Here is a 24,274-nt window from a genome sequence, read left to right as displayed (position 1 = left end):
GGTTACAAATGCTTTAAGGGTAATCCTCTACAAGAACAGATTCCTCATTAAGATCTAAGGAGCTCTTAGCTAAGGAGTGTGCCACTACATTTACTTGCCTAGGTACATGTCAAAACGACCATGTTTGGTAAAAAGCTAAAAGTTTCTTTATGTTAAGAAAGATCAGGCCAGCAGTACTCCAATCCTTAGCTGAATTGATAATCCCATTAACCACCAATTTCGAGTCACCTTCAAAAAAGACATTGTGGAGACCAATCTCGAGGCCAAACTGCACAGCTTGCAGGGCAGCTAAGGCTTCTCCTAGAAGAGGATCAGGGAATGAGTTTTTAGGGCATCTAAGGGTGGCTGTAACAAGACCATCCTAATCTCTGATGGCCACTCCAATTCCCACCATGCAGTTCACTTTTTCAATGGCTGCATCCCAATTTATTTTGTGGAAGTTGGTGGAGGGCTTGCACCACTTGACTGGTATTCGGGTTGAGAGGGATTGTTCCTATGGTCGGCTGTTAAGTTCCTCCAGTTCACTTTTCCTTATGGAGACTATCTTTGAGATTTGTAATGGGGAGGTAAAGCTAGACTCAAAAATGAACTTGTTCCTCCTATGCCATAGTTCAGTAGCTGTGGGAGTAGGGAAAGGAGCTCTGTGAGCAATTCATAGAAAGGCTGTTCCTTAGTCCTGAACGTTTGAAGTCTTCTTGAGCTAGGGCTCCATGCATCCTGGGCTACTTTACATGACCAAAGTATGTGAGTTGTGGTCTCTGGAAAAGAGTGACAAATAGGACATAGGGGAGATTCAATGATCTTCCTTCTATACAAGTTGGCTCTGGTGGCAAGGATGTCCTTAGCTGCTCTCCATAGGAACATTTTGACTTTGTTTGGCACTTTAAGCTTCCATAATAGTTTCCAAAGAACCCCATGGTTAGAAGGTTGAGAGCCTTGCCCATTCTTGCTGTCATTCATAGAAACTTGGAGGTGGTAAGTTGACTTAACTGAAAACATACCGTTGGTAGTGCATCTCCATGAAAGTCTGTCATTGCTGTTGCAGGGACTGATATGTAGCTTGGATATAACTGCTACCTCCTTAGGAGTGAAAATATTCTGGATGAGAGGTAGATTCCAGGAGTGAGTGCCTTGATCTATCAGTAAGTTCACTGTAGCATCTATGTTGAGTGTCTTGGGAGGGGATTGAACTTTGAAAGAAGTGGGAGTGGGCAGCCAACGGTCTGACCAAATTCTCACTGAATTTCCATTTCCAATCTTCCAATGTAGGCCTTCAGCTAACAGTGGTCTAGCTGCTATTATACTTTTCCACACAAAAGAATCAAACCTTCTAACTCTTGTCGATAGAAAGTCATTTGAGGGAAAGTATTTGGCTTTAAGAACTCGAGAAGCTAGAGATTGAGTGTTGCTGAGGAGCCTCCACCCTTGCTTGGCTAGCATGGCTTTATTGAAGTCTTCAAAATCTCTGAATCCCAGACCCCCTTCTTGTTTGCCCTTTCCAATGCATTTTAGACTTCTGGTTTTTTATCCCCCACTAGAAAGATTGCATCAATTTGTTAATGTTTCTCAGGATTCACTTGGGAAGTAGGAAAATTTCCATGCAATACATGGGAATGGATTGAATAACTAACTTCAGTAAGACTTCTTTCCGAGCTAAGGATAACAGGTTTGTTTTCCAACTGCTCATTTGAGCTTTGATTCTGTCCAAGATGGGAGTAAAATCTCTGCCCTTGTTCTTGCCCACTAAAAAGGTAGTCCTGAGTACTTTTCAAATGGACCTGACGCTTTAATCCCAGCCGAGGTCAGTATCGAATTTTGGGCTGCTTGGCTTGTATTCTTGCTTAAATGAATTGAGGACTTATCCAAGTTGAGTCTCTGACCAGAGCTTGCTTCGGAAGAATTAAGGATGAGTTGAAGATTGGTCCATTCCTGCTGATGTTCCTTACAAAAGACCAGACTATCATCTGCAAAAAATAAATGATAGATAGTTAATGAGCCTCTAGAAAGAGGGAAACCAAATATTGAGCCCTGTTGTTCAGCCATGTTCAGTGCCAAGGAGAGGACTTCTAAGCACAGAATGAATAAGTATGGGGAAAGGGGGTCTCCTTGGCGTATACCTCTTGAAGGTTTGAAGGTTGGTTGAGGGATGCCATTGATAAGGATTGAGTAAGTCACAGTTCCAATATATTGCATGATAAGATCAATCCACTCTCTGTCAAAGCCCATCTACTGAAGTACTTGATGAATGAAACTCCACTCTAGTCTATCATAGGCCTTACTCATATCAAGCTTAAGGGCCATGAAAGCTTCTTTATGATTCTTCCTTCTGTTTTGCATTGAGTGCAAGAGTTCATAAGCCACTATAATGTTGTCTGAGATCATTCTTTCTGGAACAAAAGCACTTTTGGTGTCTGAGATTAGTTTAGGCAAGATGGATTTTGAGCGGTTTGTAATGACCTTAGCTATGATCTTGTAGTATACATTACAAAGACTAATAGGCCTATAATCAGTGACCTTCAGAGGGGAGTTCTTCTTTGGAATAAGGGTTATAAAGGTGTGATTGATAGCTTGAAAACCAGATTTGTGTTCAGGTGCTCTAGTACTGCAGCTATCACATCATTGCCAACCGTGAGCCAGTGAATTGGGAAGAAGATTGTAGGGAAACCATCTGGGCCAGGAGAACCCAATGGATTCATTTCAAAGATAGCCAACTCAATCTCTTCTCTGGAGTATGCCTTAGTGAGGGAGAAGTTCATCTCGGGAGTGAAAGTGGCACTAAGAGCTTCCATTATAGTGTTGGCAAAATTGGGATTGGATGATGTGAAGAGGTCCATAAAAATAGCTTGGAATTTAGTCCATAAAAACAGCTTGGAATTCAATCCAGATCCTCTGGTGATGTCAAAACCTGGCCCTCCTCAGTATGGAGTTTATGGATTGTGTTCTTTTGTTTTCTAATTGAGGCACACTTGTGGAAGTACTTGGTTTTCTATCACCATCTTGGAGCCATCTTTGTTTGGCTCATTGACACCACTTCAGGTTAACTTGCTCTAGGGAAGAATCCAACTCCTTTTGTAAGGAATGGATTAGAGCGTTATCCAGGCCAGTGTTGGAAGCTTGCAGGGTTCTCAGGAGTTCACTTTTGTGGGTTACTTCCTGTTGGTGTACATTTCTAGAGATGTTATTCCACTCTCTCAATTGGAATCTACATCTTTCAAGACCCCTTCTTGTGACATCTACCCTTGAACCAGTTTTGAGGGAGCCTTGCCAGGCCCTTTTAATCACTGCCACACACTCCTCTTGCTTAGCCCAAGAGGGCTCATACTTGAAGATTTTTTTGTGGGTGTAAAGGGTAAGATCACAAGCCTTGCTTGAGATATAGAGAGGGTTGTGATCAGAGCATATAGTGGGTAAAATGGTGACTGAGTTAGAATCAAACAAATCATGCCACACACAGTTTACTAGTCCCCTATCCAATCTTTCCTTAGTAAAGTTTGTTCCTTCACGATTGTTACACCAGGTGAATTGAGAGCCCACAAAACCAAGATCTCCAAGATTACATTCTGCAAGGGATTGTCTGAAGTCTTCCATCTGTTTGAAAGGTCTGGGAAGACCACCCAATTTCTCACCATGAGAGGTGATTTCATTAAAGTCTCACATGCATAGCCAGGGAGTGTTTTGGTCAACTTTTAGATGTCTAAGAAGGGCCCAACTTTCTTTTCTTTTTGCTATTATAGGGTGACCATAGAAGCCGTGATGATGAGGTGATTTGGAGAATTGTGGATTTGGACTTGAAAAGATATGTGACTAAGGGAATAAGATACCAGACTAGCTAGTGTTTGATGCTTCCAAAGGAAAGCTAGGCCCCCATTTCGTCAAATGCAGTCCACAGTAAAGCTGCAATCATAGCCTAGTTTGTTTCTAATGATTTCCATTTTTTTTCTTTTGCATTTGGTTTCCATTAGGAAAACCAACGAGGGGGACTTAACTCTTACTAGCATGTGGAGTTCTCTAACTGTCTAAGGGTTCCCAAGCCCTCGACAGTTCTAGGACAGGGCATTCATGGAGATGGGCAGGGTTGTTGAACAACTTCTGCCTTATTGTTTTGTTTAAGTCTTTTTCAGGACCTCATGGGCTTAGTAGACAGGGATGAGGTTCTTTTTTTGTTTTTACTAGTGACAGGATTAGAGGTGGGGGGAACAAAGAAGTGCCATCACTCAGGTGGGGTTTGCCACAAGCTCTCCTTTTCCAGTTTGACAATAAAAGGCTTACAATATGTAGCTTTGGGTCTAACTGGGTATTCTGAGGAGAGGGACTTACTTGTAGAGTGTCTACTACAGGAGCCATGTTGGTGTCAGTTTCCAGGAAATCTATCTAGTTATTGGTAAGGATGGTTTTGGTAACTGCTGCAACAGCACCTCGAGTCCAAGAGAAGTTTCCTTTTCTGACCGTTGATAGTTGGCATTGTACCTTTGAGGTTGAAAGTTACCAACCCCCCTTACCTCTTCCATATCACCTCTTGAGTACACAGGATCACTAGGGACTGTTCCCAAGATATCATTTGACTTTCGAGAGAAGTTGTTTCTGCCAAAATCTGAACTTTGATCATCAGAGCTACCTTGCCGCACATTGCCTGAGACCCTCTTCACTGGACTACTTGCTTAAGACTGGTAGTTTGTTGGTTTGTGAGCCACAATGGCTCTAAGCCAGGGACTGTACTAGGGTTGAGTTTAAGCCTGAGAACTCCCATCTGAGGCATGCCTTAAACAATTGGATTGAGGATGTAAAATAGTATAACAGAGGTAATAGAAGGATGAGAGTCTTTCATATTTGGAGGGTATCCAAACAAAGCTATTCTTCACATTTATTAGTCTTCCCCTTACCAAAGGTTTGGAAATGTTGAGAAGCACCTTTACCCGTAGGACCCCCTCCCCTATGCTCTTCCTTTTCCATCAGCATCTATTGTAAGGACCTTGCCAGCACTGGTTCCCAGTTTCTCACCCATAATTCTATTTAAACATGCAAAGGCGAGGTCATGTAGTTGAATCCAGAAAGGTTCCAACGAGAACTTGATATCTTTTAAAGCTAGTTTGCGTTTGCATACTTGAAGGCAAATCAAACTTCTATCAAAAGATCATGGTCGACCAGCTAGCACCTTATTTCACATAGTGGGGCTGTGGAATTCAATGAGGAATTTGTTTCTGCCAAAGTCTTTGAAAGAGAGACCCCCTTCAGCATTTCAGACCCTAGTCATAGTTGCTTTGAAAGCCCATTTATTTACTTTCCTATCCGATACAACCAGTGCAGCAAGACATAAGTTACAGATATCCTGTGCAAGCAGGAGCTCCTCCTTCAAAAGGAGTATTTCTTGTTGTTCCTTCTCTATGAGCTTGAGTCCCTTACATAAAGACTATACACATAAAGACTATACAAAGGCTGCCACATGGTCCAGTAATTTAGATCCATTAATCTTATTCTTTTAACCAACTGAACTGTCAACTAGCTATAAATGAATCGCTTTGCTTGGCTTATCAAGATTTTAATTCCAATCTCTCTTTATAACTTTGTATATTTAATAGAGGTTGTCAGTTGTATTAAAAATAGCTGGAAATAAGATTTTTAGGAAATCTTAGGCCAGGTTTATATTCAAGTTTTTAGATTTTTTACATTTAAAAATTTTAATCCGATGTGGATTTGCGTAGAATAAAATTGGGCCTATTAATTCCCAATTCGAACAAACTTGGGATCACTTCCTATTATTATCATCCTTCGTGATCTTGACTCATGACTTGTACGGCCATCTTTATAAACTTAAGTTTGTAACTACATAATATATATATATATAAATTTTCTTTCAAAAAAAGGACAGTAAAAAAAATGAAAGCATCATCATTGCAATGCGTATGAAAACCTGCGCCGTAGTTGCTTTTTTCTGAGACAATAATTCCTTTCTGCATTTATGTAATATGCCCACTACTGCCGTTTCGGTCTCCAAATCGGCGAACAATGATTAAAGGATGCTGCTACAGTTATCCTTGGTAGCTCCCGCTACCATTAGGTAAAAAAAATTTTTTATTTTTTTTAAATCAGTTTTTAATAATTTTAAACATTTTAAAAAAATTATAATAATATTAAAAAATAATTTCTTAATCATTAAAAAAAAATTAAAAAAAAAAATTTAGGCCAGCGATGGCTCAGCGGGAGCCACCAGCGGTGGCCATAGTGTTTTCCATAATTAAATGTACATTGCGGATGGTATTTATCATTTTGCAGCGCATTCAACTGTTTTCCAGGCCTGTGCTCTTTTATATTCTGAGCGAGCTGTCGAAGTAAAAACTATTCCAAGTTAACAGAACAATCCCACGAATATTTCTCCCATCAATTTAATACATTCTCTCCCCAAATCTACTTCTTTATGGGTTGAGTTTATGGTAATTTAAATATTTTTTTCTCTATTTTTTTTTTTAAATAGACTTTAATTTTATTCACTGAAACTGAAATTACATTTGTGACTAATCAATACAGAAAAATCTAAATTATTAGCCTAAACTACTAAATTGTTAGGAGTTCTCCCGCCAACAAAATTTTTATGACGAACATTGTCTAAACTTTTATACCTTCTCTCTTGACAATAGTTAAAGGGAAAGCACTCTGTTAAAACAGAGATAAAACGACATCTCTTCCAAAAAAGAAAGGTACACCCACGCTCCATCCTTCCAAGAAGGAAGAGTACAACCACACTCTCTCCTCCTAAAGAGGAAGAGTACTACCACCTACCTTCCTCCAAAGAGGAGTAGGACAAACACTCACCTTCCTCCAACAGAGGAGTGGAACACTAGTCTATTTCTTTTTTATTTATAAAAGCTAAAACAAACCCACAAATGCCAATACAAAAACACAAAAGCTGGAAAGGGCTGTAAAAACAAAAGGCCCAGCCTAAGCCAAAGCCCAGCTTGCGCGTGGGGGCCAAACCCGTTAGGGTTCATCTCTTTCTTCTGCCTCCGACACCATCTTCATCACTGAAGGTTTGCCCCGGCCCTTGCCCCCGTGCCTTCTCGCGCTGCGCTGGAAACCATCCAAAAGCACTGAAAACCACTGGTCTCACCATAGTAGGTTTTCAGGTCAGCCACACCCCATCCTCCACGCCACACCCTAAAGATTTTTTGCAGTCGCGCCCCAGTGTTCTGGTCAACCCTCGCTTCCGCACCTCTCATATACCTCCCCCTCGATCCTGGAGCACCAAAACCACTCCAGCGGCTGACCACCATGGGAGCAACCCTCAGTGCTACAAACCCAGCCCACGCCACCCCTATTTCTGAAAGACAGAGCAGCTGCTAACCACCTTATAACCACCTCCGTAACGGGTTGCACGTCCGCGAAATACCACCCCGAAAGACCAGAGCCACTGCCCGGCGACTCACCCCAAAAGACCAGAGGTCATCCCCGAGTCTTCTCTGCCACAGGTCGCCATTTACAACTGGAGAGAAGGTTTTGGGGTGAACCAAGGGCTTGGCCAAGGCGCTGAGTCACGACAATACAGCTCCATCTTCAAACTTTCACTGAGAGCTTATTCAACACCAAACAAGAGTTTTAAACCAAATCTATACTAAAAGTCATTTAAAAGGAGAGAAAGGGGGAGGAAGGAAGGGAGGATGGAGCCGAGGCCCCCATCCCCCTAACCCCCCGTCCGATCTGGTTACTGGTTTTGCTGGGTTTTTAGAGAGAAGCCAGAGGTTCTCTCTCTAAAGACAAGTACTTCCCTCCAAACTAGGTACTTTAAATCTACCAATAATTTCATATTTCCATTCTGATTTTATATCATTAAAATTATTTATATAAATATTAATTTGTTTAAAGAAATAATATTTACAATTTTAAGGTGTGTAAATACTACACAATTCTTTTGAAAAATAGATAAATCTAGAATTCAGATGAAAAAATCATTACTCTAATCAAATAACTTGCACATCTTAAGACTCCATCTAGCATTATTCTAATTTTTAATTGCATGTCATCTTGTAATAGAATAGGAGTTCACCTGTGCATATCTTGAGATAGAAAAGAGCAATGTTACGTATAGTCCCCATTTGGGAGCTGTAATGCAGGTCTATACATTTTTGTCTTTAAAAAATTTTAAAATTACAAAAATATCTCTCCTAAAATAATATTTTTTCTCATTTAATACAGAGTCTATACATACAGTCCTCAAGTGAGGACTGTAAATAGAACTTTCTCTTTATTTAATATGTTATCTTGTCGTAGGATGATGAGAGGCATATCCATGTTAAACTATCAAATAATTTACTCATTTCAGACTACCTTATAGTGATTCAACTTTTTAATAGATTTCTTTTATTTATCTCATCTCATCCTATATCATTTTATTTCCAAACTTTACTTAAATACAAATACTTTCAAATTAATCAATTCTAAATTTTCTAAACTAATCATCACAACTTTTCTAAACTTCTAAACAAAACACAAAAAGTAATTCAACCTTTTCAAATCTCAAAATAAAAATAATTTTAAAAAAATTATATTCTAACAATATTTTAATTTTATAATATTTTTATAATTAGTCAAAACAGTTATTTCATATTAAAAAAAAGTGATTGAGCCAATCATATTAGTAGAGTGTGCAAGAAGTAAGTAAAAGGGATTGCAAATAGATTTTTTGATTCAACAAACCATCTTACTACTACTAACAAAATTTTCATATCACCTCATCCCCCAAACGTACATCCCCTAAATCTTAAGAGTATATATTCATGATCATGATCATCTAGAATATCTTTAATATTCTCAATAATATGTTGATAATCCCAAGTTATAAATCCTGATTTGATAAAATATATACTAATTTTTCATATTTATTGTGCACTCTATTGATGTAATTGATCAAACTAGTTATTTTATATTAAAAAATATGACGCAGCCAGTCATATTAATAGAGTATACAAAAAATACACAAAAAAAACTATGCATGAAATTTTTTTATCTTTATAATGAAGTATCTCTTAATTATTGCAATATGGAATTAATTAGCAATGATTAGCACTGTTAATTAGTGTTTTTTTCTTCTAAGCAAGCATATTTCATAAAGTAAAATATGATACAAGTTAGAGAGGGTGGGGTTCCGGAACAAATTCCCCAAAGCAACAACCACAATGCAAACGAAGTGGAAAAAAAAGTAAAAAAATGGGTTTTGAGACCAATTTCGTAGTATCTAACCAAACCCTACAAATAGGGTATCGTCTTAAAAGACGTTTCATTTTGAAAGTAAGCCATTGCCGGAGGTAATGCAAGCAAAATCACTGTAGTTGAAAACCTTGAAGTGTTTGTTGGTGAAGTTCTTAGTCTCTTTTACAAGATCACCGGTTAGGGAAAGTAATAACCCGAATAAACTGGCATCGGAGTGGCAGATATGCAGTGGCTGAAAAGCCAACCCACGCCTCTGGAGTGGCGCATGAGGACCAAGCGCCATTGGAAATGAGGAGAGGTCATGCCGATCTGAAGGATCGAAGGGTTGGGAGTCTGCTGGTTTGGCATGTGTAGCCGGTAGAGATGTCGAAGCACGGCGACGCGTGAGGGCCACATGCCGACATTTTGGGCACGGTTCCACGTTGTTCCAGTAGATCGGTAGGAGGCGAATGTCGTGGTGGGGCGCGTGTCGACTATTCATGGCCAGAAAACTACAGATCTGAAAAAATTCAAACCGGTAGAAAAACACTACCATATAAGCATATTTACATTTAGGTAGTAGAAAAGGAAAACAAGATGGAGAGGAAGGTGGAGCCGAGACTCACACCTTCCTCTCCAGCAAAACTGAATGACAAAGAGACACAACACTACTTAGTGTTTCATTGTACGTATCTTCCCCTCCTGCACACATTGTGGAATCCGATGGCCATTTGCATATATGTTCCTAGCTTCGAGTTTCTTTCTTCTTCAGCTTTATTTTTCCCTTTTTTTTTTAATGATTTTTAGTGTCAACCAACGGTCACTTGGATGTTCCGAATCGCAGTTTCAATACGCTAGGTTGTGTGTGGTTCTTGATGTACATATAATCAATGTTTTGAATCTTGGGCCCATCATATTATAAGCTAATTACCCTAAAATTTTGATAAGTTCATGCATTTGTAGTTGCATACTTTTTTCCTCCAAACTAGATCAAAAGAAACTTGATCCGACACCCTAAAATTGACGAGTGTTGATTGAATTTGTGATAATAATATATATTTTTTTAAAAGGCTAATTGCAGAACTTCCATATGTGACCCCAAATTAGAATAGAAATTTATTTTGACGGCTAGCTAACAACAGAAACTATAGATCTGAGATTAAGGTTTTAAGATAACATAAATAAAAAATCTCATCTGAATCCCACAAGCCGCGCTTAAATAGCTAATAAAAAAATGTCAAAATTGTAATTCAAGTCAAACAATAGAATATGGAATAAGATAACTATGGTTAAAATCTAGCCTAAGAATTCGAAATAAAATCATTACCAAAGATAAATACTATCGTAAAAGAAAATTGACCAAAAATTGAAGAATTGACTAAAGTTGACCATTTGGAGGTAAAAATGGTTGAGTTTGGGGTTGAAAAGGGCCCCACCAGGTAGAGCTTGGTGACCACAATGTGTGGTCATATGCACGATTTTGACATCTGTTATATTTTGACATCTCTTCTCCTCGCCCAACCAAGAGACTTTAGCACCATTGCTGCACTACTCAAGTAATTAAAAAGAATATTGGGTTTTATTGGGGGGCTGATCAAGAGAATATTTTTACTACTATTAAATAAAGGTTGTGCTCTACACCTATGTTAGCATTACCTGACTTTAACAAAACTTTTGAAATTGAATATGATACCTCAAGAATAAGGATTGGAGCCATTTTAATGCTGGATAGGCAGCCCATATATTTTTTCAATGAGAAGTTAAGTGAGGTGTCCTTGAAGTATCCTACTTATGACAAAGAATTTTATGTTTTTGTTCGTACTTTAGAGACGTGGTAGTACTACCTGTGACCTAGGAAATTTTTTATCCACACTGATCATTAGTCATTTAAGCATCTCAAAAGTCAAGGTAAGTTGAATAAGAGGCATGCTAGATGGATGGAATACATTGAGACATTTCCATATGTCATTCGTTACAAGTAAGGTAAGGAAAACATAGTTGTTGATGCATGATCTCATAGGTATGTTCTTCTTACTTCTATGAGTGTCACAATGCTTAGGTTTGAATATGTGAAAGATATTTATGCCGATGACATTGACTTTTCTGTTGTGTATAAGACATGTAATAAGGCGGTATTTGGTAAATTTTACAGGAATGTTGGTTACTTACTTAAAGAAAGTAAACTGTGTGTGCCTAGTTGTGAGTTATATGTGCGTGAGACACATGGTGAGAGAGTAATGGAATACATTTGTGCCAAGAAAACTTAGACATTTTGCATGAACATTATTATTATTCTTTTTTTTTTTTTACCTAAGATGAAAAGAGACATCAATCACATTTGTAGCATGTGCATTACATGCAGAAATGCCAAATCTAAGGTTTTACAACATGGGTTGCATATACCCTTACCATTTTCTAGTGAGCCATGGGTAGGCATATATATGGATTTTGTTTTGGTGCTGCCTAGGACAAAAAGGGAGAGAGATTTTATTTTTGTGGTTGTGGATAGCTTTAGTAAAATGGCACATTTCATTCCATGCCATAAAACTGATGATGCCACAAACATAGCTGACTTCTTTTCAGGGAGATAGTGCGATTTCATGGTGTGTCTAGGTGTATTGTTTCTGATAGGGATGTTAAATTCCTTAGCTACTTTTGGAAGGTTTTGTGGAGAAAATTGGGAACTTAGCTTTTATTTTTCACTACTTGCCATACATAGACTGATGGCCAGACTGAAGTAGTTAATAGGACCTTAACTCAGCTCTTAAGCATTGTTGTTCATCAGAATTTAAAAACTTGGGAGGATTGTTTGCCATTTATAGAGTTTGCATACAATAGGACCATACATACTACTACTTCATATTCTCATTTTGAAATTATTTTTAGATTTAATCCACTTACTCCTTTGAATTTCATGCATTTACCTGCTGATGGTAGGAGAAGATTGGATGGACAAAAGAAAGCGGAGTTAGTGAAGTCATTTTATGAGAGGGTATGGCTTCAAATTGCCCAAAAGAATGAAAGGGTTGCTTCCTAAGCCAATAAAGGGCAAAAGCGTATCATTTTTTAACCAAGCATATGACAAGGAAACGACCCAAACTGAACCGACTCATTTAGAATCAAATCGGGTCGAACCTATATGACCCAACCTAGGTTTAAAATTATAAGCAATCCACATAATCAGCCAATTTTGTTGCGAATTGCAATCTCCATCTCCAACCTCAAATAGCTTCAAGTCCTTAACTCCTTAGCCATGGCAATGGTGGCACTGTCTACAAGGTCTGCCACAGATGCACCCATCATTGCTATTCTCATGGAGTACAAGCTTGGGTTCCCTCGACTCGCTGCTCAAGCCCATGGAAAGGATTTCATTGCTATTTTTTGCTGTCCACCTCCTCCCCTGCTCATGGCCTCATCTGCATGGTCCATGGCTACGGAACAACATCAGATGGACCTCCAAGGCAACCCTTATCTTCCTTGCCCAAAACAGTTTCACCTGCTTCGCTCTTGACCTTGAAGGCCATGGCCAATCTCACGACCCATGGAAAAGAATATTATTCCCGTTTCGTTGCCCAGGTATTCTACTCTCCACCTCCTCCCCTGCTGCTTATGGCCTCATCTGCATCGTCCATGGCTACAGAACAACATCAGCTGGACCTTCGAGGCAACCTTTATCTTCCTTGCCCAAAACGGTTTCACCTGCTTCGCTCTTGACCTTGAAGGCCATGGCCAATCTCACAACCCATGGAAAAGAATTTTGTTCCAATTTTGTTGCCCAGGTATTCTGCACTCCACCTCCTCCCCTGCTTATGGCCTCATCTGCTCCATGGTCGTTTCTTCAATTTTGTCAAATGGGAGATTTGGTTTTGCGGGCTACTTTCTTTTCTCTTCGGTGAATCGATGGGCGGCGCAGTTTGCCTGCTAATCCATTCCACCACTTCGACGCATAAAGATGCCTTAAGGTCCTTCAGTTGATTCGTTGGAAAGAGTCTAGGATTTCTCATGAACGGGACTTGAGCAGCTACTAGCTAGGGTTTGAGGACTTGAAGTTTGTCGGACGGGTTGACTCTAATATTTGAACCCGTTATTAATTCAGTTCTCCAACCCGTTCAAATAATGACCTGATAAAATACGGTTCGATTCAGGTTATTCTAATCGGGCCCAGTAGATATGCGGGTCATATGCATAGCCCTAATAATAGTATTAATATAAGACTATTAGTATAGCTATAAGCCTATAGATTAGTATTACTTATAATGATTTAGCATAACTATATTAGTATAAGTATAACTATAGTCTATATCAGACTATTATTTATTTATTTTTTTATACCATGTTCGACTATTAGTATGAGTATAAATATTAGTATTAGTATATAATTATAAATATAAGCATTAGTTAATAATTATATAAATAATTTTATAAATTATATATTTTTTTTATTTTTTATTCAGTCTAGTACGGAGTGAAAAGCTCGTAGACCAGGACCGGATTGAACCGGACTCAGTCTGGTCCAAAAATGACCAGTTCGGACTGGCTGAAGCTCATTCCTACTTCTTATAACTCATAAACACGCATCAAATTTATAGATGAGTTGAAGGAAATTTCCTCTGTACTAAAATATTTTGTCCTTTCTAAACTATCATAGTGCGCGCATTTGTGTCATCAGAATCATTCTCACATAAAAAAAATATATTATTTGAAGTTCTTGCTTAGACTTGAAGACCTCTAAGCGAGAAAAAAGTAGATGCATAAAGTGAATTGTCTTATGATATTTATTACACATTTAACAGTATCGGCCAAAATATTATACAAGGAGAAATAAATATTATAAAACTCATTTGATATATATCTATTTTTCTCACATTTACAACTCTTAAATTGGGACAAAAATCTAACGAGACTTTCACAGTTTCACCCATTCCTAAAGAACATCCTAACTTACCATGTTAAACCGATCACGGAAAAGAAGGAATAAGCATGAATTTAGCAGAAACAGGGAAGCGTACGGAAGAAAGAATAAAGTGCAGAAAGTCCGAATACTAGTACCGATCGAGAAACAAAAGACGTTACAGATTTCAACATTGATATATCATAGAAGGTCCGCAGACACAATTAATCGAGCCAGAAAAAGGAGAAAACTTACATATTTCAACATTGCACGTTAAGAGTACAATTACTATATATGGGCCACAATTACCACAATCGAGCCGAAAAAACGGAAAAACAAAAGGAAGTTCGACAACTGAGCCACTTTGCGATAAATTGGCCTGTGGGTTTTGGGCAAACATTAAAAATGTTAGGTCTTTTTGCTCTTTTATTCGTTTTGTTTTTTTCCAGCTTTTACTCTTGCGCGTAGTCCTAGTGTACGACATTGGCCAGTTACATGATTGAACTTGAACAAGAGCTAGCCGCAACACAGCTTTTTACACAAGTCCGTTATATGCAGGGAATAACTGATATTAATTGCAGTCACATCAGACCCACATATCTAATTTATTGGCTTGTTCAAATTGCAGTAAAATTTAGAAACGCAATATGCATTTATGGCTATGTATGCCCCAGTTCTGGCCAGAGGTCACGTAAAAGTAGCTCTTACAATTCAGTAAATTCTTCCAATATATACCATAATTTATATATCCAGCTTCCTTCTTCCGTCTTCCATGGAAATACAAGAGCTTGAGTCCTGTGAAAAACCGTGAGCAATATATTCTTCTGCACACTATTTCTTGTGACCTCCTCTGAATTCTGATCACATTCCACTTTCCCACACTGTTGCCTGTGATTTGCTTCAATACCATCTGCGTTCGTGCACCCCACCCTAGCCTTTAAATATATAGCTAACTTTTCCTTCTCATTTCACACCCACGGCCAGCATCCAAAACTTTTCCTTGCTTACCAAGCTGATCAATTATTCAAGAGAAAGAAATTAGCTAGAAAGGAAAAGACAAGGTCAAAGACATGAAGGGTTTTGTTTATTGTCTTTCTGTTGTACTTGTTATTGTTAATCTTCTGGTTCCCGAAGTTATGTCCGCGAGGCACAATCGCTGGTCACGCTCACGTACGTACGAGTCTCTGGTCTTCCTATTTTTTAAGCTAGGCATAGTAATTTAGGCATTTGATCAATATGTTTGTTATTTATGCTTATAATGGATCTCATGTTAATTAAACAGGTCATGGAGGCCATGGCAATGCACATTCCAGTACAGAGCCTAAACCAAAAGATGGGATGAACATGGCAAAACCAGATTTCTATAAGGAAAGGAAACCGTTTAAGAGAAATGGACACGATACAGTCCAAATTGCAGGGTCAAGCTTGCCCGACTGCTCTCACGCATGTGGCTCCTGCTCGCCATGTCGACTAGTCATGGTGAGCTTCGTTTGTGCATCCCTTGCAGAGGCCGAGACGTGCCCTATGGCTTACAAATGTATGTGTAATAACAAGTCTTATCCTGTTCCTTGAAGCTAGCTCAGAGATCATAAGATTTCATGCATCTCCTATTTTGATATGCTACTTTTCCAGAATATTGTAACAACATTGTATCCTCGACCATCCTCTCTTTCATCTTCTCTTTTAACTTTCTACCCTTTTTTTCTCTCACCCCTTTATGGGGGGGCCTCCAAAAATTTCCCGGGATTTTCTTGGTTCGCTAGACAATATTGTAAATTTTCCCATTCGGATGTTCGAGCTAGTACTGAGAAAGTACTTCCTAGCTAGTGAGTGGTTTATCTACTTTATTCAAGAAATCTTGCTTTCAACTGATCTTCATGATCTTTTGAGTTGCACTTACAAATTAAAGAATTGTTAGCGATTTACTTCTTCGCAATTTAGAGGTGTTGATTAATTTGAAATGTTCAATATGAATAGTAAGGAAAAGATTCCTCAAGTGGGCCTCCAGTTTTTAGTACTACTCGAAATATGCAGATAAATCTTGATAAGCACTAAATGTAAATGTTGTAGAGCCCACTTGATGTGTGTATCTCTATTTTGGCCGAAGGTGCTCAAATTCTGATAACATCGTGAAGGAATCTTAATTCGAATATTACCAATGAGATATTCTAAAATATTATTCACCTTGTTTCTTATCAGTACAATACTGCTACAGACAGGCATAAGTCTGTGCCTGTATACGAACTCCACTGATTTGGCATTTTGCCACATTAGCAATTATATTAAAAAATAAAAAAAAATGAAAAAGCAACGCAACGGGAAGAATCCGTTCATTCAAGCTCGGAAGAAGGAGAAAACGCAGCTGCACATTTCAATCTTCATCCGAAGAAGAAGAAAACGAAGCGTCAGATCTCGTCCATGCTCTCTCTCAGATCTCATAAATATCTTCTCAGTTTTCTTCCTCGACGTCGTTGAGTTCTCCGCGTAGAGTCTGATCGGTGTGGTTCAAGAGGCAGAGAGGAGTGAGGAGGTGTGCATCAGGGGACCAAACGTGACAAAGGGCTACAAAAATAACCCAGAGGCTAATAAGGCTCCGTTTCGGTTCAGATGGTTTCATACTGGTGATCTCGGGTATTTGAATTCAGATGGGTATTTGCATCTAGTTGGTCGGATCAAAGATCAGCTCATTAACCGTGGAGGTATTGAATCTGATTTTCTTACAAACGAAAAAGAAAATGATGTTATTTTCAATGTTGAAGAGTTTCTTCTTTGCCACATTTCCAAAACCGACCTGTACCATCCTGCCTACTATATTTTCATGGAGCATTTGAAAGTTTGCTGAGTTTTGTAAGGTGGGTTTTAAATTTAACAATCTATGTTGCAGGGGAGAAAATATTGCCAACTGAGTTTAATCTTGTATTTTGAGCTAAAAGTTCATCAGTTTTTGTGGAGTTTTGTGTCTAACCTTCAAAATATGTTTAAATAATAGATATTTAATGAAGATATCAAAGTTTTATAATTTTCTTAAAAAGTAGTTGATGTGTTTTTATATTAAAATAATATATTTTTAATGAAGAATTGAAAATATTTTTGAAAGCTGGAAATTTTGTATGTTTCGAAGTTGAGAAAAAACTAAAAACTACTCGACAAAAGACAAACTGATCTCCATTCAAGCATGCACTTGGTTATTTGCACTTGCAAGTGATCACAAAGTCAATCATATTATGATCATCACTTCGGTCCTCGTCATTACCAAAGTCCTTACAAGTGGGCCCTACCCACAAGCAAGCGTCTGTGACAATCACATTTCATTTGTTGTTTTATTTTATATCACAATTAGGCTTTCAAAAGGCCGCAAAATGGATTGATGTTTCCAATTTCAAGTGGAAGCTCTTGCAGGAATGATGAAATAGCTTGCTCCAGTAGCAGTTGATAATATTATTAGAGTTTTATTACATACAAACATAGTCGCACACTAATTTGTATACCAATACTGATTTATTCATACTTAAAATTTAAATTAACACTGTTTTCAATAAAATCTACTTTTTGATCAATCACATCACATTGGTGCACAGATTAATGCACAATTATGCTTGTAACTATATTTTTCCATACTATTATGGCCCACTTATAATATTTGGGTTCCACCGAATCATTAGTTGGTTCTTTTGAAGCACAGATATCACAATAAGAAAAACTACCTATTACAGCAATTTTTATATTATTGCAAAAAAAAAAAAAAAAGAATCATTGCAATAGGTCATCTTTTACAGGGAGTTTAGAGTCGTCGCTTGGTTTTTACTTTGAAAGTCAATGGTCTCCTGATCTTTGTATTTGCAGTGAAAAGCATGACATTTGCAGCGATTTTGGTCGCTGGTATAAGTAAAAACTTGTTGCAACGCCCAATAATCGTCAGTATTAGCTATGGGGCACCAAAATTCACACAATATGTTTTATTTTTCCCCCCGATTTCTTTCCTTCTCCATTTCTCTATGTTCTTTCCTTCTCCAAAATTGCACGAGTACCCAGTCCATGCTTAGTTCAATCACCACCCCAAGCTTAGTTCCCCGACCTCATTTTCCTCCCGCGGAAGCTACGGTCGAACTTGCCTCCTCCCCATAGTTTGCACGTGGCTACCCTTCGACCAACCAACCCATCAAACTCCATCTTCAAATCCTCGCAACGTCCACCCTTCTCACTGTCCTCTCACGGCGTCAACTCCTTCATCCAAAGCTTCTAGCCCAATTTTCCGAGTTCCATTTCCCCACATCTGCCTTCTCCCTACTATTCTTGGTTCACCCATTTCGCATTGTTTCAAATCCCACAATCAGCTACCCCTATGTGAATATTGTCTGTCTTGGTTAAGCTAGACCTATGTTTATTTCTTCCCTTACAAATTTTAATTCCCTGCCTCCATTTCAACGCAATATTCAAAATTTGGGCAGTCCTGTTGCGATCTATTTCTACTCCAAGGAAATCGATATAAACATACAGGTATCTCTCTTGCCATTGCATTTATCTTCCCCCCTTCACGCTTGTGTTGCATTACAAAAGTAGTGGTTTCTCTCTCTCTCTCTCTTTCTCTATGAAACTGAGTTTGCATGTTCCTCTATTTGTTGATTAATGTTGTGTATCTGCCTCTTGTGTTTGCGGTTTAATGTTGTGTATCAGTTGTGGGTATTAGATTATTTTTTAATTTAATTCACCAAATTGCCGCTTGTTTTTGCTAAATCATAAGCTTTTTCTTTTATGGTTTATGGTCCTATTTTTCCAACTTTTAGCATGTAAGTAACTGAGTGATATATACAAGAGCCAAGCAAATAAATGTCCCGTTAATTTCATGTGGAAAGCCCCAACTTTATCCCAAAAATCTCAAACTACCATACTCTAGAAATAAGATAGGAGCATCTTGATTGTTTTTTGGGTTCTGTTATGCTGCTCTAAATAGTTTTTGATAAACATTAGCATAATAGTTTGGACGATTGAATAAACTAGAATAACATGTATCCTTCTGCTATAGGTCAAATGGCATCTCTTTCCCCTATATGCTTGTTCAGTGGGTGTCATTATATGTTTAAAAATGTATTGGCCTGATTATGGCTTTCCTAATGAAAACAAAAAAAATTGTTAAGGCTAGAGTCTAAAGGTAAAAAAACTCAGCCTCATAAAGCCCAAAATAATTGATTATCACACCTCAATTATGGCAAAACTTAACTCACTTATATGTACCATTAGCCCCTATAGTTTAAGTATAGCTTCATGTTTTTGTGATGGCCTAACCTCTTTTCATATTGACATTCAAACACATATAAATTTAGTCTGAATAAAGTAACATTACAACTTTAGATGCAAAAATCCATTTTTCTTGAAACTTATTACTTTAATTATTTTAATTATGGGGTAGCCGGGGTGATTTGCATGCATCTCTAATCTCTTCAAAAAAAATTCAAACTTTGATCACTTGAATTTTAGAGGGGGTAACTTTTGGTCGTGCTGGTTTATTAACAGTGTTTAAGTTGTCCAAATCATGCTTTTTTATCTAATTGAAGACCTCCTCAATCTAGATTAGGCATCTAGCGATATGGACTTAAATCTCTCATAAAAATATATTTTGGTCTGTTTCTAAGTACCTAATAAGTAAATTCAATTATTAGTACTCCAATTGATCAAGGATTTGGCATGCATTTTTTGTAGACTTAAAACCAAACTAGCTGACTTTCCGGTTATTTGTTTCCCTATACCTTGGTGGTTGCATGCTCTGTGTTGTTATGCGAAGTTTGATTTGTTTGAGATTTTTTCTGATGGCTTCTTGTTTGTTTTTTATTAAATAAACTCTTTTCCTGTTTTTACTTAGTTTTACTTAGCAAAGCTTTATCAATAGATTTATTTTCTGTGTATGCAGACATCATATAAATATGGATTTACTTAATGAAACCACTCCCATAACTTTGTTCATCCATCATCACTAGCAGAAGCTAATAGTCATGCTTCCTGATAAGTCTAACATGTTTAAAGAAACCACCACATGGAAAAAAATAAAATTAGACTACAACCATGGCAACAGTAAATAGACTAGTAGAATGACTTTTAAGTTCCAATAAAAGGTGACTTGTGGATATCAAATATCAAGTAACCATCTGGACTTCTGTCAATTTTGATTTTTTCTTTTAATTTTTTTACTCAGCTTCTTATTTTTCAATATTAACAGTCATTTTTGGGTTTTTATATTTTTCCAACTGGTCACACGTGCATTTTTCTTTGCCCTTACTAGTGTGTGTGTGTGTATATATATGGAAGCTTTGAAAGGAGAATGCAATTATTAGAGGATTTCCTAACTTGAATCATCCTTCTCTCACTCTCTCAAGCGCTACTTTTTATTCTTCTTTTTTTGTTTATGTTTTTGAAGTTGCAAGAGTTTACATATATACAATGTTTTTTTATTTGTGGTAGGGACAAACGGTTTGTGCTAATAATCGGCCTCGTAAACATCATTGGCCTAGGATTAAGTCCATTGAATGATTTAAAGGTAAGGAAAACAAAACCAGTATATATTAAATATTGACTTTTATGATGATCACTTAAAACTCCCATGCAGTGAGAAGCTGCTAGATTTCGTCAAGATGAATAATATTATTAAATATTGTTAAAGTTAGTGCTTCCCATTAGAATATTATATGAGCTTCCACCCATCGATATTTATTAATATTTTTAGTGCATTTGTTTGTTTTTTAACAATACGGTTCATGCTTTCAGATCCTCTACATGTGTTTAACATCTATTTTATATTTCAAATTACTAAAACTTATATCGAAAATATAAAAGAAAGAGAAGCGGCCTTCAGCTTGTGTTTTATGTATTCTACTAGCCTTTGTGACATCTTCCACTACAAACTTAATCTTTTATATGGTTTGGTTTTAGTGTAGTGAGATTTTAGTGCACATGACAGTTGTGGTTCTGTTTTGTCCATCTGAGTTGTGGTTCTTTTCTGTGCATCTGTGTTGTGGGTCTATTTTCGGATAGTTGGTTGCTGTCATTTGAAGTGTGAGCTTATTGAATATTGATATTTATTTATACTCTTTTTAATATTGAGAAGATCTTCTGTTTTTAATATTGAGCTTGAATGAATGTTTTGAGAGCCTTTAACCCTTTATGACAATGTGTTAAACTAGTAGATCATGGGAATGTACTTTGAGAACACTTTTCTTCAAGATTAATAGCCTAAGCAACCAATGACTTTATTCAATCTAGTAGGTTCAATTAGAATTTCCTGGTTTGCTGAGAGCTCCTCTTGCTGTTTATACTATGCTTTCACAAAAAAATGATGTTTCTTCTCAAGTTTTCTTCAACTCTAGTGTGATTGGTTTATATAGTTGAGATTATGGTTAAATGAGGGGTGTTTAAGAGCATGAATGTACTAAAGCTGCTAGCTATCCATGGTAGTGCAACAAATTCTGCTATGCACTCTGTTTTAGAACTTCAACCAGTCCATTTCATCCTCATTTTGCTCAACCAAAGTTATTTGTTAGTATAAAAAACTGTAGTTAAAACAAGAGACAAAAACCAGCCATCTCTTGAGCTTTGGCTCTTCAATTAATTTGGTTCCAACAAGTTACTAAAAAGATGTCTAACTGCAACTTTTTGTGAAAATTCTAGATTATTATGACACTAATAACTTGTTCCATTCTAGCAACCAATAACTTGTTCTCTTCCATTCCTAAGTAAATTCCTATCATTTGTACATTCTTAATCCACGTTCTTCATATATATGGAATGTATAAAACTCAATAGCCTTTATTGGACATTAAGCATGCTATTAGCCATGTTCATGAATTCCTTTACCATGCTTGAAATGAGGAGTTTTAAAGTTTTGGCTTAGTGCTATGTATGGAGAGAAGTTAAATGGGTTAAGGTTGTGCTTTGTAGTTGATTTTCCCTGAGTGAAGATGAGGTAAAGAAAGTGCTTTGTAGTTGATTTTCCCTAGTTGGTTTATGTAGTTAAGATTGTGATTAAAACCATTACTCCTATAATTGTTTCCTTATTTTTATTTTTTATTTTGTTTGTGTTATATTCTGGTACTGAGTTTAAACTAAAATTTACTAGGATTATTGGGTGCATATTATAGGACGGACATCAAGTGCTTTTGATTTAATGGGCATGAACTGAACCCGATAGAATTGTTGGTGAGCCATTTCAGCTAGGGGCGAGCTGAAATTTGTTTAGTTGGGTATTGAATGTAACAAATGCATCTGCAGCTGCAAATTCTTGTTTTTTCATTTCAAGAATTCTCAAAACATAGATGGATGTTTAATCTCTTTGTTCAATTAATGGAACCCTGCTTCTCAAATCTCAAATCTCTTCATGATCTCAAAGAGAATTCTCAAATCTCTTTGCTCTTGTTTTGGAATAACTATTTACAAGGGATGACTTCATGATCATATCAATGCATCTCCCTTCACTTGACATGTGATGAATTATCTTAATTCAGCACAGTGATTTTGAATTGTCATTTATTAATGCTTTTTATGTATTACTAATGACAATGTGTAGAAATGATAGTCTTGGCCATTGCTTAGTATAGACCAGAAGCAATATACTATATAAGGGTTTTTATTTATTTTTGATAAATTGCTATATAGACAATTAGAGACTACGTAGCTAGTGTCATTATCGAACTTTATTTCACCTTAATGCAGATGACAACTTATCCTATACCAATTTTTTACCATATACACTCACATAATGTCATAAACAAGTGTCATTTAGATTTTTAACTTTTCAATTGCCCGATGATCTTCATCTAGTACATTTATGTTTAGGCAACCAGTTATCCTTCAACCATACACAACCATAAACCTTATGAGATAGTTAGTTAGCCACCTTCATAAATGCTCTTCAAGTTAAATATTTATTCTCCGGTCTCAACTAATAGCATATGTTGAGTTTATATATCCAACTGATAATGATTTTTTTAATCACTCAATCAAGATTGGAGTACCATCGGGTTTAAGGGCTTTACTATACTCGATGTCTAACATACAACCGCGTAACATCACTCATTCCACTAACTCATAGTGGAATGTGTCAACTACTTGTAACATACCCACCTTTCTTGTATGACCTGAACTCAAATCGATACATTTGCTAGTCCTATAAGGATGAACTATACACTTTATAGCAATAAACAACACGTTGAGACCATTCAGTTAATCACATGAAACAAAATATATTCAGCCTTCATTTGTCTCTACCATTCAATTCCTTCGACCATATATTATTATTACACATTTCATCCGTGTTAGTTTCAAATGTGACTTCATCAACCATATATATTGAACGTCTCTGTTTATCTAACTTCCTTTCCTAGCATATCTTTTTTTAAGTAGACAAAAGTTGGATGAATGAGCCCGATAGACTTTTATCACCTGCATACGCCAAAGGGGTTAAAAATTTTATCTCCCAAGCATGAAACCATGCAAATGGAAGGGATCACATTCAATGTCCATGCCGTACATGCCTTAACAATATGTGGCTGCCTATATTTGAGGTATAAACCCATTTTTTTATCAAATAAATCAATTCAAATTATACCCAGTGGATATTTCATGGGGAGGAGAAGACAGCATCGTACATCAGTGATGATGATGTTGGTGACGAGGTTATACCTGAAGATGATTACATCGATGACACATAGCATATGTTGGATAACATTTGGGCAGGCACTTTTGTTGATGTGCCCTAAGACAACACTCCTACACCAAATAAGCCACCAATACCTGAAGATTCACCAGCAACTACTTTTGACTAGCTACTGGAGGATACCCAACGTCCTCTTTTCGATGGGTGTACAAAATTTACAAAGCTGTCATTTGTTGTCAATTTAATACACATCAAATCAATTGGTGGATGGTCAATTAAGTCACTTGACATGCTCCTTGATCTATTGTGGTCTGTCTTTCCTGATGCGCTTTTGCCATAATCATATGAGGAGTCAAGGTTTTTGGAGCACGGTTTGGGTTTTAAGTACTACAAAATCCATGTGTGTCCCAATGACTGCATCTTAATCTAGAAGAAAAATGACACTCTTAACGAATGCCCTGTATGTAAGGCTTCTAGGTGGATGCCAAATATACACAGGTCAAGCGTTATACATCAAAAAGTGTTTGCACCATTTTTTGTTAAAACCGAGATTGCAGCGTCTCTCT

At 37.2% G+C, this 24,274-nt stretch overlaps 1 protein-coding gene across 1 annotated transcript; it reads left to right on the top strand.

Annotated features, from left to right (window-relative positions):
- Positions 1 to 14,817: 14,817 nt before the first annotated feature.
- Positions 14,818 to 16,974, top strand: LOC122303966 (EPIDERMAL PATTERNING FACTOR-like protein 5). Its single transcript, XM_043115970.1, has 2 exons — positions 14,818 to 15,238; positions 15,351 to 16,974. The coding sequence occupies exons 1-2, from the start codon at positions 15,139 to 15,141 to the stop codon at positions 15,638 to 15,640; spliced, it is 390 nt and encodes a 129-aa protein (XP_042971904.1). The 5' UTR covers positions 14,818 to 15,138; the 3' UTR covers positions 15,641 to 16,974.
- Positions 16,975 to 24,274: the final 7,300 nt, after the last annotated feature.

Source organism: Carya illinoinensis, chromosome 3, assembly GCF_018687715.1.
Source record: "Carya illinoinensis cultivar Pawnee chromosome 3, C.illinoinensisPawnee_v1, whole genome shotgun sequence".
Lineage (NCBI taxonomy): Eukaryota > Viridiplantae > Streptophyta > Magnoliopsida > Fagales > Juglandaceae > Carya > Carya illinoinensis.
Note: the sequence above shows the minus strand (reverse complement) of the source record. Positions and strands in the feature narration are given on the sequence as shown.

Bases quoted from the DNA above. Each gene is read 5' to 3' on its own strand.
- LOC122303966 (XM_043115970.1), top strand. From the start codon at position 15,139: ATGAAGGGTTTTGTTTATTGTCTTTCTGTTGTACTTGTTATTGTTAAT. The intron at 15,239-15,350 runs GTACGTACGAGT...TTAATTAAACAG, and splicing joins CAATCGCTGGTCACGCTCAC to GTCATGGAGGCCATGGCAAT.